At 50.6% G+C, this 17,130-nt stretch overlaps 1 protein-coding gene across 1 annotated transcript in view; it reads right to left on the bottom strand.

The window, feature by feature from the left end:
• The window catches only part of LOC133360651 (zinc finger protein 585B-like), a 45,191-nt gene that overhangs the window by 13,613 nt on the left and 14,448 nt on the right, over positions 1–17,130 (bottom strand). The window contains exons 5-7 of the mRNA XM_061579445.1: positions 14,336–15,548; positions 2,577–2,814; positions 903–1,009 (exon numbers count right to left, since the gene is read on the bottom strand). Coding sequence (XP_061435429.1) covers positions 903–1,009; positions 2,577–2,814; positions 14,336–15,458 — 1,468 coding nt within the window. The 5' untranslated portion in view covers positions 15,459–15,548. The remainder of the gene's footprint in view (positions 1–902; positions 1,010–2,576; positions 2,815–14,335; positions 15,549–17,130) is intronic.

Raw genomic sequence — 17,130 nt, forward strand, 5'->3', positions numbered from 1 at the left:
GTTTTTGCCGTTTTCACAATCACCACCACCTCTCCACACCATCCTGGTGCTCAGCTGCTGTGGAAGGCTCCCCCTCCCCTCCCTTCAGAGCACGATGCAGAGTCACTACTTTGTTACAGTAGAATCCCCTCTTAACGACCACCACTGTTCACGACTAATCACTTGACGATTGGCCTCCATAGAGCCCAATGTGTAGTGTATAGTAGTGGTGTATAGTAGTGTCCTGTATAGTAGTGTAGTGTATAGTGGTGTAGAGTAGAACCCCTCTTAACAACTACCCAATAACGACTAATAACATAACAATGGACCTCCATAGAGCCCAATGTGTAGTGGTGTATAGTGTAGTGTATAGTAGTGTATAGAGTAGTGTATAGTAGTGTAATGTATAGTCGTGTATAGGAGTGTAGTGCCTCCTTAGAGCCCAGTGTGTTCGCCTAACGACCATTTCGCTGTTAACGACGGGCTGTTGTAGGTACAGTAAATATTAATGCATCGATTAAGCACGTTCCTTTAAACAACACGTGTTTGTAATGTTAGTAACTTTACGTATTAATAGCCATCGTTTAAATATTTGAAAGGACGTTTCTTGGGTGAAAAAGGGGGGTAACTTTCGATGCTATTCGGAACGAATTAAGCATTTAACCGCCGTATTTCCTATATACTCGCCGTACGAACAAAATCGCTCGACGACCTGTTTCGTGGGAACCAATAAGCGTTAAGAGTAGGGGGCTCTGATGTAGTAGTTTTTGTTGTTGTTGTTTATTTAGCCATCGGGTGTCCCTTCCTCCCCCCCGACCACCACCACCACCACCAACTCCTCGAAAGGATTCACGGACGGAACGAGAGGGAGGACCGGGCAGCACCGGCAATGGAGAGACAAGTGCCGGCACCGCCGATCTCACCAGCGTCGTCGTCCTCCGGTCCTCTCCATCGAGTTGGGCCACATCCCGAGGCCACCGGTCTCGTCCTTCTCTCGTTTGATGAACGGCAATTGAATGTGCGAAGCCATCTGACCGGGGAAGGGCGGGGGGGGGGGGGTGAGCGAGCAAGCCAAAAATTAAAAGCGAAATAAAAAAAATTATACCAATTTCGACATCCGATTCGATGTTCTCCACACACACACACACTCGCTCGCTCGCTCGGGGTACTCCCCCCGCCGTCTTAGCCGCTCCACGCGGGAACGCCGTGTTGTGCGGCCGAAATTCCACTTTCTCCCAGAAATTTGCGCTGCCGTGTGGTTTTGAGTGCACGCGGAGTGAAGGCTACGTGGTCGGGTGCGGGACCTACAACACCTTGGGCTGTGTGCGCACCGTGTGTGTGTGTACTACTCGGCAGGTGGCTGTCATACAGAGATACACACAGATAGACAGATACATACAAAGATCCCCTGTATAGGCTTAACAGGCTGTAGGGGCAAGTGCTGTTAGTGAGCACCTACGAAGGCAGAAAAGGCTCACGAGGGGGTAGGGTGGCCAGCACCATGCCAGGCCGCCTTATAGATACATACACACACATACACACATAGATACATACATACACACACATATATATATAGAGATACACAGAGATACACGCAGAGTTATGAAGATCCACAGAGATACAACACTGTGTACTGTGTACTGCTCGGCAGGCAGCTTTCATACATATACAACAGCTGCCATTGGCAGTGATGTCACCACGGCGCTTGTGCCAGGCTATGTGCGCATTAAGGCCACGTGAAGTGTCGAACGCCCGCTGGCAGGATATCACGGGAAAGATCCCGGTGCCATGGGTCGATTAACTGAGACGACTGGCCGATGCACCACCTGTGCCCCCTACTGTGCCCCCTACTGTGCCAACTTGCTGTTTTAGCCACCGGGCGCTCCGCTTGTTGTTGTGAGCGTCGCTCCTCTGCCCTCCGTTGTTGTTGGAGGGCGACTGCCTCCAACTGCCCAGCAGCGTCCTTCACGAGCCTCCTCCACAGAGGCCGATTTTGACACCGCTGGTACCAGTCATCGGCAAGTCCACTCAGCTCCACGTCCTCCTGTACCACATCACTCCATCTCTACACTAGCCCGTGCCGTGCCCGTTTTGCCCCTTCTATCCGGCTAAAGAAAAGCTGTTTAGGCATGTGGTGGCTGGGCATACAGGCTACACGACCCAGCCACTGCAGCCTTGCCTGCCGGAGGAGCTCACCGATGGGACTTTGTCCAGATCTTTCAAGGATTTGTAAGCTTACACAATCCAGCCTGGTTAAACCCAGGATGGATCATAGGTAGGCCAGTCGAAATGTTTCTAACCGGCAAAGGTGTTTCATTAGGGGGTTCCACGTTTCGCAACCATAGAGAAGGGAGGGCATGACTATGGCCGAGAAGACCTGAAGCTTCGTGTGAAGTGACAGACCAGGTAGCTTCCACAAAGCATTACGCAGCCGATAAGATAATGCCGCTTGAGTGATTCGGAGTGAGACCTCTGCTGTCAAACCGGGGCCGGTCATGAGCACACTGCCCATGTATGGGAACCTATCCACTCTCTCCACAACTACTATATCACCAATGGGGAACTGAAGGGGTGGAGTGTTTGGTGGCACAAAATACCCAGGCAGGTGCTTCGTTTTGGTGGAGCTGATGGTAAGACCCCACCTCTTAGGGACACACTCCAGGTTCAGCAGCAGCGCCTCCAACTCCTCCTCTAAGTGAGCATCAATCACCAGATCATGATCATACATAACATGGTTGACAAATAGGGAGCCATCCTTCGACCGCACCTGGGCATTGATGAGCCTCCCATTGTATCTGTACCAAATATAAATTCCTCCGGTACAGCCATGGGAAGCTTCTCAAACTATGTGGCCAAAGATGATATTAAATAATGGTGGGAGCCAGAGGACATCCTTGTCGTACTTCAAGGTGAACAGGGAATGGCTCAGACTCCTGGCCACGTAGTTTTACCCGGGCCTGCTCACCATCATGAAGGTCCTTGATGATTGTGAGCAGAGAGTCAGGGACTCCGAAAGCGCAAAGAACAACCCAGAGCCCAGGCCTACTGATGGTATCAGAGGCCTTGACCAGGTCACCAAAACAGAGATGTAGATCCTGTTGGAATTCCCTACGCCGGACAGAAAATATGGCATCTGTGCAGGACCGCCCTTTGCTGGTCCTGTATAAATGCCACAGATAAAACAAAGACAAAGGTCCCCCGTGTAGCCTGTAACAGACTGCTGGGGCAAGTGCCTCTGAACACACAAAGACAAAGGTCCCCCGTGTAGCCTGTAACAGACTGTAGGGGCAAGTGCTGTTAGTAGCGAGTAACAGCAGCGCCTATGAACACACAAAGACAAAGGCCCCCCGTGTAGCCTGTGACAGACTGCTGGGGCAAGTGCCTCTGAACACACAAAGACAAAGGTCCCCCGTGTAGCCTGTAACAGACTGTAGGGGCAAGTGCCTATGAACACACAAAGACAAAGATCCCCTGTGTAGCCTGTGACAGACTGCTGGGGCAAGTGCCTCTGAACACACAAAGACAAAGGTCCCCCGTGTAGCCTGTAACAGACTGTAGGGGCAAGTGCCTCTGAACAAACAAAGACAAAGGTCCCCCGTGTAGCCTGTAACAGACTGTAGGGGCAAGTGCCTTTGAACACACAAAGACAAAGGTCCCCTGTGTAGCCTGTAACAGACTGTAGGGGCAAGTGCCTTTGAACACACAAAGACAAAGCTCCCCCGTGTAGCCTCTAACAGCCCATAGGTGGGCAAGCGCCTATGAACACACAAAGACAAAGGTCCCCCGTATAGGCTCGAGCAGACTGAAGGGGCAAGTGCCTATGAACACACAAATACAAAGGCCCCCCGTGTAGCCTGTGACAGACTGTAGGGGCAAGTGCCTATGAACACACAAAGACAAAGCTCCCCCGTGTAGCCTCTAACAGCCTATAGGGGGCAAGCGCCTATGAACACACAAAGACAAAGGTCCCCCGTGTAGCCTCTAACAGTCTATAGGGGGGGGGCAAGTGCCTATGAACACACAAAGACAAAGCTCCCCCGCGTAGCCTCTAGCAGACTGTAGGGGCAAGTGCCTATGAACAAAGACAAAGGTCCCCCGTGTAGCCTCTAACAGCCTATAGGGGGGCAAGTGCCTATGACAACACACAAAGACAAAGCTCCCCCGTGTAGCCTGCGGTGGCCGCTTCTTTGCGACCACAGCGAGAAGCGAACACGACACGATGGTAGCCATCGAATGTTTGTAGAGAAGAGAGAGAGAGAAGAGAGAGAAGGGAGAGAGAAGAGAGCGATTCGTGAAGTAATGAACGCGAATCGTGAACCTCTCTCCGAGTCGTTTCTTCGGCGCCCGTAGCCGCCGTAGCCGCCGTAGACTTCTTCCACAAAGGAAGACGACGATGGAGGAGGTGGTGGTGAGATGGAGAGAGGAGGTGGAAGAGGAGGAGGAGGAGATGATGGAGGCCTGTGAGAAGCCGCGCGCCTTTCAGGGGCCGAGGCGACTCGATGTTCGGTACAAGACGCGCCCGAGGGGACGGCAGCTACTCGGGAGAAAGGGGCGTGGCTAATGACGTCACCGGTGACGTCATCGGGGGGGGGTGGGGGAGGGGGCGGCAGCTACTCGGGAGAAAGGGGCGTGGCTAATGACGTCAGCGGTGACGTCATCGGGGTGGGTGGGGAGCAGCTACTCGGGAGAAAGGGGGCGTGGCTAATGACGTCAGCGGGGGGAGGTGGGGGTGGGTGGTGGGGCGGCAGCTACTCGCGAGAAAGGGGGCGTGGCCGATCACGTCAGCGGTGACGTCAGCGGGGGGGAGGTGGGGGTGGGTGGGGGGCGGCAGCTACTCGGGAGAGAGAAAGGGGGCGTGGCCGATGACGTCAGCGGTGACGTAGGAGGTGGGGGGGGAGGGGGCGGAGCTTGAGTTGTAGATGGGGGACAAGACGACGCGGTGCAGAGAGAGGTGTTTAGTGCGGTGGGGGGGGGTGTGGGGGGGGTGTGGTGGGGGGGTGTGGGGGGGGGTGTGGGGGGGGTGTGGGGGGGGGGTGTGGGGGTGTGTGGGGGTGTGTGGGGGTTGTGTGTGGGGGGAGGGGTGGGGGGTGTGTGGGGGGGGGTGTGTGGGGGGGGGGGTGTGTGGTGGTGGTGGGGTGTGCGGGGGGGGTGTGGGGGGGGGGGGTGGGGGGGGTGTGGGGGTGTGTGGGGGGGTGTGTGGGGGATGTGTGTGGGGGGGGTGTGTGGGGGGGTGTGGGGGGGTGTGTGGGGGGTTGTGTGGGGGGGGGTTGTGTGGGGGGGGGTGTGTGGGGGTGGGGGGTGGGGGGGTGTGTGTGGGGGGGTGTGTGGGGGGTGGGGGGGGTGGGGGGGTGTGTGGGGGGTGGGGGAGGTGGGGGGGTGTGTGTGGGGGGTGTGTGTGGGGGGGTGTGTGGGGGGGGGTGTGTGGGGGGTGGGGGTGTGTGGGGGGGGTGTGTGTGGGGGGGGGTTGTGTGTGTGGGGGGGGGGTGTGGGGGGTGTGTGTGGGGAGTGTGTGTGGGTGGGGGGTGTGTGTGGGGGGGGGGTGTGTGGGGGGGGTGTGTGTGGGGGGTGTGTGTAGGGGGGGTGTGTGGGGTGTGTGGGGGGGGGTGTGTGTGGGGTGTGTGTGTGGGGGGGTGTGTGGTGGGGGGGTGTGTGTGGGGGGTGTGTGTGGGGGGGGGTGTGTGGGGGGGGTGTGTGTGGGGGGGTGTGTGTAGGGGGGGGTGTGTGGGGTGTGTGGGGGGGGGTGTGTGTGGGGTGTGTGTGGGGGGGTGTGTGGTGGGGGGGTGTGTGTGGGGTGTGTGTGGGGGGGTGTGTGTGGGGGGGGAGGGGTGTGTGAGTGTGGGGAGCGGTGGTGTAGTGGTGAGCGCTACGCTAAGAAACCCGGGGTTCGACTCCCGCTCACGGCCAACACCACCAGTGACGATTATCTGAGCCGCTCCCGGGCCTCCCCTAGGTCGACCCAGCCTCAAATGAGCACCCGGTGCCGTGCGTGCAGTAAACATCGCCCAGGTTTGTCGAGAAGACAGAGTCTGAAGAGTCTGAAGACTCTGTCTTCTCGACAGACCTGTTCTCCACCTGAGGACGGCTTCTTGCGTTGTGGCCGAAACGTCGTGAGAATTATATTATTGTTTTATTTTTATTATTTTATTATTTCCATTCTACGTGACTTTACCGAAAGAACCAAGAAGAAGACCTAACATCTCTGCTTTATTGATCTGGTCAAGGCCTATGATACCATCAACAGGCCAGGGCTGTGGACAGTTCTTCGTGCTTTCGGAGCCCCCGACTCTCCGCTCACGATCACTAAGGGCCTACACGATGGTGGGCAAGCCCGGGTAAAACGACGTGGCCGGGAGTCGGAGCCATTCCCTGTTCACCTTGGGATGCGACCGGGATGTCCTCTGGCTCCCATATTATTTAGCCATATTTTCTGTCCGGTGTAGGGATTTCCAACAGGATCTACATCTCTGTTTTAGTGACCTGGTCAAGGCCTCTGATACCATCAGTAGGCCTGGGCTCTGGGTTGTTCTTCGCGCTTTTGAAGTCCCTGACCCTCTGCTCACAATCATCAAAGACCTTCATGATGGTGAAGGGGCTTGGGTAAAACGAGGTGGCCGGGAGTCGGAGCCATTCCCTGTTCACCTTGGGATGCGACCGGGATGTCCTCTGGCTCCCATATTATTTAGCCATATTTTCTGTCCGGTGTAGTGGCTCATCGTCATGTGGAAATTTAAAGCAGCCAAATACTCTCAACGCACGTTTCTAAATGTGGAGGGAAAACCCAGAGGACCCGGAGAAAAATCCACGCGACCACGGGGAGAGAGAACATAGAAATTCCAACTATACGGGCAAGCTGGGCTCGAACCCACTACCTCCTGTAACTCAGGCGAGGTAGTTAGCATCTCGTCACTGCTGTTATTGAGCCGATCTGGCCCATACCTTCCAACATTCCGGCCGAGGTGCCTGCAACTGGACCCACACGGGCATTAAACTCGCCCAACATGACTATCCCGAGGGGAGCCTTACATTAGCCACACGCACACAATCGCACACGCGGGTTCATGATGACGATAATGGAACAATGACAGTGAAAGCAGTGGAAGAGGTTTATTGATATGCGAATGCGAATTCGCCTCGTGTCTCGAAACGCTTTTTTCAATGCCCCGCCGTATTCCTCACAACTCAACGCAAGGGCAGCAAGCATCAGCATCGTCAGCAGGAGCACAGCGATGTGATGATGCGGCACAAGTTGCTTCCCCAAAACACGGAATTGAATGCGACACGGTTGAGGAGAAAAGATCACGTCAGACGTGAAAGAACTGCTCAACCCGGGCTATTAATGCTTTCATATTGTGCATTGCCTTTTGTGCCTGTTCGCCTTTTGGCGTTGTTCTCCGGTCTAACACCGGTGGTCAATCTAGACCACGACGGATGGCCGTCTTTGGTGCTGACCAATCAGTTCCGAGCACAATGCGTACATCATTATCACAGCATGTTTCGGTTGCATTTCCCTTGTACCGTTCATCTTTTTGGCGTTGTTCTCCTGTCTAACACCGGTGGTGAGCCGAGACAAAGAAGGATGGCCGTCTCTGGTGCGGCCCAATCAGGTTCCGAGGGCAATGCGAACATTTATACACCAAAGCGCTGTTCGTTTGCATGTTTGACCACAAAGTGTGTGTGGCGAATGCAGACTTGATGATGCCACTGCGATTGGCGTTGTCTAAACGGTGTTGGAACATCTCAACACCTCTTGCGTATTATTTGCCGGACAGGGGTAATGAAGCATAATTTTTTCTACATATAATCTTTCATTCATCAACAAGACGTCCCTTTCTCATGCGTGGGTAACCAAAGCCACTCTAACTTTCGAGCGTGGCCAGTCGCCAATTATTTTCCAGACCCGACGTTTATGCGAACAGAACAACTCAAAACCACGTTGCAACTCAACGGTAATGTGTCCTGCGCGTGTGGGGGCCTTTAAAAGATATACAGGTTCTCCAAAAATGTACATACCAATAAGAAAGTCGAATAGTTGTATTGTTTGTCGAGGAACTGACACGAAGGCGATGAGACTACATGCATTGGACTTCTAAGTTTTGGTCTGTTGTGAATATCGATTGGCACTTTCTTTTCCGCTTCAGGAGAAACCACCACTGTCTGATATGACAAGTCCGCCCGTTCAACCGACTTCACACCGTTAGATTTTAGTTTTGGCTCTGGTTTTTGTTGTCTTTTGTTATTGTAAAGAAAGTCAAGTCTCCAACTCGCAAAGCAAGGGACCTTGGAGAACTTACGGACGTCGTAGGTTTTAATCTTAATTTTGAGCTTTCGTGACTGCAGGAATTACTCTTTGGTTCTTTAGGTAAAGTCACGTATAAAGATAAAATAATAAATTAAATAATAGCGTACTACTGCTATTATTTTATTTATTATTATCACGTATAAAGATAAAACAATAAATTAAATAACAGCGTACTACTGCTATTATTTAATTTGTTATTTTATCTTTAAACGTGACTTTACCAAAAGAACCAAAGAGTCGTAGGTTTTCTCAAGAGTTAAGATTGGTCATCGCGAATGATGGGCGACAATCGGCGTATAAAAGCCAGGCGTTCCATCTGTCCGTTTATCTGTTTATCCATTTGTCCATCAAACAAATGATGAGAGTTTTCTGAACCAGTATGATCAATCAAATGATTGTTTCATCAATTATTGTTTCATCCATTATCCAGAAATACGTAACTTTCCACTGATTGAGCATTCATTTAGATTTCGATTTAAAGCTTTCGTGACTGCAGGGATTCATCTTCTTGGTTATTTCGGTAAAGTCACGTAGAAGGGAAGTAATAAAATAATACAAATAAAACATTATAGTGGGAATTGTATTTTATTATGTTTCATTTTTATTATTTTATTATTTCCCTTCTACGTGACTTTACCGTAAGAACCAAGAAGACATTCATTTAGTGTTTTGATAGTTGCGGTTATGGATGGAGGGTGATTTCAAAATATATCTAATGAACTTTGAGGTTATCTTTGGGGGCGAGGCGCGGTTCGTTCAGAATCCTCTGCAGGAGGTTCGAATTTCGGCGGTCATATAGTCCAATGGTTCTAAACCTTTACACCGCAAGCCTTGCATGCTTTTTGGTTCACAATCGTTGAATTAAAATGTACAATGTTAATAAGCACATAGAGTATGATGAAATAAGTATTTTTTTTACTTACGTAACCGTGCTTAATTTGTGTTATCGATGATTAACCTTCTAAGATAATCTGGACACGTCTCGCACCCCCCGAAAGGGCATCTTGCAAGCACCGCCAAGGGCTGCGTGCATCTCAGGTTAAGAACCAATGGTCTAATCAATAGCATACAAAAGGTAAGCAACCTCAAGCTTATCAGTTCTATTGCGTGCATTCATATTACATTTCCGTCCAGTATCTCGAATAAAGCAACGCGCCTATTCAATGTTCTTACTGGTACATTCATTTTTGGGGATCCTGCGTATGAGTATAACATAGGAGACAGGTTACGTCAACGGCCCCTTTCTGAAGGAAGGGGGGGGGAGGGTGTAGAAGAAAAACTCCAAATAAAAACGGTTCGGGATTAGATCGCGTAAATATAAATGCGTCGTTAAACCCGTCGGGGGGTGGTGGCGGCGGGTTTTTAACGACGCATTTTTATTCACGCGATCTGACACCCCGCAAAAAAGATACCTCTATTATTAATACGGATAATATTGGTCGCGAAAGCCGACTACCACTACACGTCTTCAACAGAAGGAAAGCCGTAATTCGGCGAGATGTGGTCCCGAGGTTTGACGACCGGCCTTCAATGGGTCAGCCCCGCAATACCTACGGGCACCGATCCTCGGTCACTCTCCAACGCGTTGCCGCCTTCTCCCAAGAGCCCTGCCTCTGCATTGAAAAATTATAATACTCCGATTGATGCTCCTGCTGTTGTGGAGTGGCTCATGCAGCCAGCTATGGCTGCAGGGTTTTGGTGGTACATGTTGTTTATGCCGTTTATTGTGAAAATTCCGTCACAGTTCCTATGATTGCTTTTTCATTGCTTTCATGGCTTTATTTTGGTGATTTCGAAAAGTGTATTGGTTTAGCCATGTTTGTTTGTTGTAGTACAGAGTTAGACTGATGGCCTTAATCTAAGTTGTCTTGTGGTTGTTGTTGTTGTTGTTGTTTGACTTGCATCCCACTGGGATTTTTGCACACAGCGTTGGTGTACGGTGGTTTTTTCTGCAACATTTTGCTGTCTTTTCTTGGATTTTCTGTTTGCACTTAGTCACATATTCACTTTAAGATGTTTTTTGTTCATGTTTTTGTTTGTTGCGGTTGCACCCGATTCAAGCGCCGAATGGCTCACAGGGCTATACCTAATACATGAACTTGAACTTGCACTGCGCAGCTCCCAGAGCTTTGGAAGAACGCGTTGCCTTCATGCTCACGAGGCAAATCAAATTGATACAGTAAATTTTAGCTGTGACGGTCCCACCTGAAGACGGAGGACTTGTGTTGCCTCCGACACGTCGTGATTTAATTGAGTTATTTTCATTTTCTTGGTTCTTTCGGTAAAGTCATCACGTAGAAGGGAAGTAATAAAATAATAAAAATAAAACATAATAAAATAATTCTCACGACGTTTCGGCCACAACGCAAGCAGCCATCCTCAGGTGAAAACCAGGTCTGTCGAGGCGACAGACCTCGTGAGAATTATTTTATTATGTTTTATTTTTATTATTTTATTACTTCCCTTCTACGTGACTTTACCGAAATACCTAAGAAGATGAATCCCTGCAGTCACGAACGCTTTAAATCGAAATTTATTTTCATTTGTTATTATTTTATTTTATTATTTTTACCTACGTGACTTTACCGAAAAAACCTAAGGGTATGAATCGTTGCAGTCACGAAAGCTTCAAATCTAGAACAAATCAGAGTCGAATTTCGATTTAAAGCTTTCGTGACTGCAGGGATTCATCTTCTTGGCTCTTTCGGTAAAGTCTTCTCGACAGACCTGTTCTTCACCTGAGGACGGCTGCTTGCGTTGTGGCCGAAACGTCGTGAGAATGATTTATTATGTTTTATTTTTATTATTTTATTATTTCCATTCTACGTGACTTTACCGAAAGAACCAAGAAAATCAGAGTCGTTTGAGCCGTTTAAGTCCTGTCTTGAAAACGCACCCTCTTTTTCAAAACTGCCCTTCACCCCCTAGTTCTGGCCTTTTGATAAGCCAAACTTAAACGTTTTAAGTTACCGGGTGAAGCCCTCCAAGCTGCATTGCTCTTTGTTTCAGAAGCGATCTGGCTATCACAAATGGCAGCTCAACAAAGTGGCTTCTAACCACGTGGATATTTCTAGCAGCAGCCAAATACTCCGAACGCACGTTCATCCTAAATGTGGAGGGGAAAACCAGAGAAACATCCACACGACCACAGGGAGAGAGAAGATACAAACTCTAAATAGAAAGCAGGCATCGTCTGGATCGGAATCGAACCCACGACCTCCTGTATACCAGGCGAGGTAGTTAAGATCTCATAGCCACCGTGGTTGTTTATTTCCTGCTTTCAATATACGGTGACGCATTGGGACATACGGACGAAATGCAACTTGTTTTTAAATTATTATAATTAATCGTACGCTGTGTTTTGCTGCTTAGGAGCAGATCCCATGTTGTCCATGAGAGGCTTTTTTGGGGTTAAATTGCGTAAATATAAATGTGTCGTTAAACTCGCCACCACCCTTCACAGCCAATTAGTGAGATTTGTCACTTAAATGAAACGTGGCCAATTCGTTACTAGTACAGCACTAACCGGTTGTGCGTTGGAGAGTAAAACCCACTACAACATTCACAATTCGAGTAGCCGTGATGTTTCGCCGCCGGTAATTGCAACAGCAACCAGCATCATCAGGCGACACAGCCAGAATTGTGGAGAAATCCTCCTCCTGTTTCGGCCTCAAATAGAGCAAGGATGGTAAATGTGAAGCCTTCACTTCGTTAGCCAAATCAGGTGCGAAGATCAGAGGGGAGTATAATACTCCTCGGGATGGCTTTCCCAAAGCCCGAACAAAGCATCAAAAGCCGCATGCACAACCGCTCTCTAACGCATGCCCGAGAAAACACCATTTAAAATCACACTGCAGAGTAAAACCTCGTTATTTCGGCATTTGATCGTTCTGAATTGGGGATAATTTGGCACGGCCAGAACCGGCCCTAGACCTTTGGGGGCCCTAAGCAAAATTTGGTTGGAGGCCCCTTTGATGTATGATTTTTTTCACCCACTCACTAGCAGTGACTCTAGGGGGCCCTCTGCTGGCCACGGGGCCCTTTGCAATTGCAAGGGTCGCTTAGCGGCTGGACCGGCTCTGGGCACGGCTGTCCTTTCGGCATATAAACGGCGTGTATTAGTAATTGGCCACGAGCCGAATTGCAGTACCGAACGGTCCAATTTCGGCATAGCGCGTTAGAACGCCGCCGCGAGCCACGACCAAAAACAACGACACGGCCCGTTGGAGCGTTAGTGCAGACCGGTCGCTTTGGGCATCACCTTGTTTATGTGCACTCCTCTTCTTGGTTCTTTCGGTAAAGTCACGTAGAAGGGAAGTAATAAAATAATAAAAATAAAACATAATAAAATAATTCTCACGACGTTTCGGCCACAACGCAGACGCTGTCGCCTCGACAGACCTGTTCTTTACCTGAGGACGGCTGCTTGCGTTGTGGCCGAAACGTCGTGAGAATTATTTTATTATGTTTTATTTTTATTATTTTATTAACTTCCCTTCTACGTGACTTTACCGAAAGAACCAAGAAGATGAATCCCTGCAGTCACGAAAGCTTTAAATCGAAATTGTATTATGTTTAATTTTTATTATTTTATTACTTCCCTTCTACGTGATGACTTTACCGAAAGAACCAAGAAGATGAATCCCTGCAGTCACGAAAGCTTTACATCGAAAATTATGTGCACTCCGTGCAAGCCAAGCCTCTCAGAAATGTCGTCTACGGCCACATCAAGAAGTAGTGGAAAGGGACTGAAGTATAAATCCTTTGGGCGTGCGAGACAAATCCAAAGCTTTGGATAAAATGGATGCAGGGGGGGGTGTGTGTGTGTCAATGAGTATGGTGCGTGAAGACTGTAGGGGCAAGTGCTGTTAGCGAGCACCTATAAAGGCCGGCACGACACACGAGGGGGTGGGTGGCCAGCACCACGCCCGGCCGCCTTCGTTTCCCCAGTGGCGATGTTTACTACACACCGCACCAGGTACTCATTTGACGCTGAGTCGACCTAGGGGAGGCCCAGGACCGGTTCAGATAATCGTCACTGGTTTTTGCCGTTTTGGTCGTGAGCGGGAATCGCACCCGAGTTTGGAAAACAAATTTGAAAAACATTTTTTATAGGGGCAGGAGGCACTGGGGAGTACCTTTGTACATAATTCGGAATATTGGAAAACTCTGCAAGGCCAGGGCCCCATGTGTGTCGAATTAACAAGGTTTCGATTTAAAGCTTTCGTGACTGCAGGAATTCATCTTCTTGGTTCTTTCGGTAAAGTCACGTAGAAGGGAAGTAATAAAATAATAAAAATAAAACATAATAAAATAATTCTCACGACGTTTCGGCCACAACGCAAGCAGCCGTCCTCAGGCGTTGTGGCCGAAACATCGTGAGAATTTTATTATTATTTTATTACTTCCCTTCTACGTGACTTTACCGAAAGAACCAAGAAGTCGAATTAACAAGGGTTTACTGTAGTTCCCTATCATCACGACAGAAGATCATTCAATCAGACCTCAGCCCTGACGGAAAGCACTTTGCCTCCTCATCGTGCGACTCAACAGAAGCTTTGCGGGATTTACCAAAAGGCACTTGAAAGGCCGTGGTGTCAGGAGGTGGGGGGGTGGGGGGGCTTTGCGATGAACACATTTTTACATTCTACAGCAGCAAAAAAAAAACCAGACCGGTCACACTGACCCCTCGGAACCGCTGAACAGTTGGGCGCGGCACCGCCACCGCGGTTTTACGTTTCCAAAACGTCTCTCCTCTCTCCTGAAAACTCCCATCGCGTTCTCTGCGCGCGCACGGAGAATCGTTTACCGTCCTTCAACCCCTTCCCGCCCGCACCCTCCGATTAGCGGGGTCGGCCACGTAGGGTGCAAAAGAAGTCCAACGTTCGTACATACGACTCATTTCTTTAGAACTGCTCTTTTGTGTTTAGTTATGTTGTTCCTTTCCTCCCTGCCCTCCCAGCGCCACTTCCGATTAGCGCGGTTGGTCACGTACGTCGGTGAAAGGAGTTCAACGCACGCGCCTACCTACCCACGTCGCACGTGCGACTTACTCACGGGCATGCGTCCGAGCGTGCGCCTCCAAGAGGAAACGCTGGAAGAAGCCCTTCCCGCACTCCTCGCACGAGTGCGGCCACGCGCCCGCGTGCGTCGAAGAGTGATCCTCCAGCTCGGCGCGCTTCGCGAAGCCCTTGCCGCACTCGGAGCAAACGTGCGGCTTCTCCCCGGCGTGCCGCCGCGTGTGCGTGTGCAGGTTCGAGTGCTGCGAGAAGCACTTGCCGCACTCCTTGCACACGTATGGCTTCTCGCCCGTGTGCGTCCGCCGGTGCTTCTTCAGGTCGGAGAGCTGCGCGAAGCCCATGCCGCACTCGCCGCAGACGAGCGGCCACACGCCCGTGTGCAGCACCGAGTGCGCCTCGAGGTGCGAGCGCTGGGCAAAGCCCCGGCCGCACTCGGCGCACGTGTGCGGCCTCTCGCCCGTGTGCGTGCGCAGGTGCGTGTGCAGGTTCGAGTGCTGGGCGAACCTCTTGCCGCAGTACTCGCACACGTGCGGCTTCTCGCCAGTGTGCCTGCGCGTGTGCTTCTCCAGGTCGGAGCGGCGGGCGAAGCCCTTGCCGCACTTGGCGCACGCCAGGGGCCAGGCGCCCGTGTGCGAGGCCGAGTGCGCCTCCAGGTTGGAGCGCTGCGCGAACCCCCGGCCGCACTCGCCGCAAACGTGCGGCTTCTCGGCCGCGTGCGTGCGCGAGTGCGTCTCCAGGTTGGAGCGCTGCGTGAAGCCCTTGCCGCACTCGCCGCAGACGTGAGGCTTCTCGCCCGTGTGCGTCCGCGAGTGCCTCACGAGGTCGGAGGCGCGCGCGAAGCGCTTGGCGCACTCGGCGCACTCGTGCGGCTTCTCGCCCGTGTGCGTGCGCGTGTGCGCCTCGTAGCTGGAGCGCACCGCGAAGCCCCGGCCGCACTCGCCGCACACGTGCGACCACTCGCCGCTGTGCGTCCGCGCGTGCGCCTTCAGGTAGGAGCGCGTCGTGAACCCCTTGCCGCACTCCTGGCACGCGTGCGGCTTTTTCCCGGCGACGGCGGCGGTGACGGCGGTGGCGGCGGTGGTGGTGGCGGCGGTGGCGGTGCCTTCGAAGCGGCTTCCCGCATCGCGCGCAGGCTCGCCGGTTCTCGCCGCCGCCGTCATCGCAGTCGCGTTGCGCCTTGTCCGTCGTCGCCGTCACTCCGTAGCCTCCGCACTCCTCGCAAAGGAGCTCCGTTGCTTTCCCTTCGTCAGCTGTGTCGGGTGCGGAACACGCCAAACGCGCAGGCCGATTAACCGACGCGCGGGCAGGAAACGGGTTACCGGAAATGGGCGTCGGTAAGATTTTTAGGTTTGCGATAAGATTTTAGTGACCTGTTCGCGGTCGCTAGGAGATGTGAACTAACTCGCCTGGCATACAGGAGTTTGCGTGGGTTCGATCCCGGCCCGGATACCTGCCGTATATATTTCGAGTCTGCGTGTCTCTCTCTGCGGATTTATAGCAACGGCCGATATTTAATCCACGCAGAAACGATCAAGGATTAATAATGTTAACCTGTTTAAGTAAACAGATAGTCGGACTATCTGAAGGCCAATGTAGACAAATTATTATCGAGGCTTCAACCCCCCCCCCCCCCCGTTTCCTATGCGTACGTACATTGTCAGTAGACCCCCCCCATACTTAAGCGTACACACTTGGTTAACCCCCCCCCTTCCCTCTCCATGCGTACGTACTAAATGGATGGCCCCTAATCATGTGGAAATGTATAGCAGCAGCCAAATGCTCTGAACGCGTGACGTTGATTCTAAATGTGGATGAAACAAGCATAACCCGTAAAAACAAAGTTTTTCACTATAAATCCTTTATATGCGTGGCAGCTCGAGTCCTCTCGTCCTCTGGCTTGAGATGGCTGCCACCTATGGGTCAGATGATTGCATTGCACCATTAAGCAATTGGTAATTAAATATAATATTTTTCTCCTAAAAAGTGTAAAATTTTGGAAAAAAATTTTCACGAACATTAATTGTCACGCACAACGAGTCTGTGTGGAAAATGTCAGCTCGATTGGATCACAGGAAGTGGGTTAAAAAACGACCAAAAGAGTTGCACGGTCCTAAGCAAGCAAGCGAGCGAACTTAATATAAAGGATTTAAAAAGAACGGAGGACCCCGAGAAGAAAATCCACGCGACCACGGTGAGTAAGGTTTGTCACGTAAACAATGTGTTACTAGTATAGTGTATAGTGTAGGATAGTCTACAGTGTAGTATAGTGTATAGTGTTGTAAAGTGTAGTGTATAGTGCAATATAGTGTAGTGTAATATAGTGTATAGTGTAGTGTATAGTGTAGTGTATATTGTAGTGTATAGTGTAGTGTAATATAGTGTCGTGTAGTGTGTAGTGTAGTGTATAGTGAAGTGTATATTGTAGTGTATAGTGTAATATAGTGTAGTGTATATTGTAGTGTATATTGTAGTGTATAGTGTAGTGTATAGTGTAGTGTATAGTGAAGTGTGTATTGTAGTGTGTAGTGTATAGTGTAGTGTGTAATGTAGTGTATAGTATAGTGTAGTGTGTAATGTATAGTGAAGTGTATATTGTAATGTATAGTGTAAAATAGTGTAGTGTATCGTGTAGTGTATAGTGTAGTGTATAGTGTAGTGTGTAGTGTATAGTGTAGTGTATAGTGTAGTGTATAGTGAGGTGTATATTGTAGTGTATAGTGTAATATAGTGTAGTGTATAGTGTAGTGTATAGTGTAGTGTGTAGTGTAGTGTATAGTGTAGTGTATAGTGTAGTGTACTACTTCAGCCCACCGGTGTGTTGGAGAGTCAATC

The sequence above is a fragment of the Lethenteron reissneri genome, chromosome 69, assembly GCF_015708825.2.
Source record: "Lethenteron reissneri isolate LAM-NWPU_2019-01 chromosome 69, ASM1570882v1, whole genome shotgun sequence".
NCBI lineage: Eukaryota > Metazoa > Chordata > Hyperoartia > Petromyzontiformes > Petromyzontidae > Lethenteron > Lethenteron reissneri.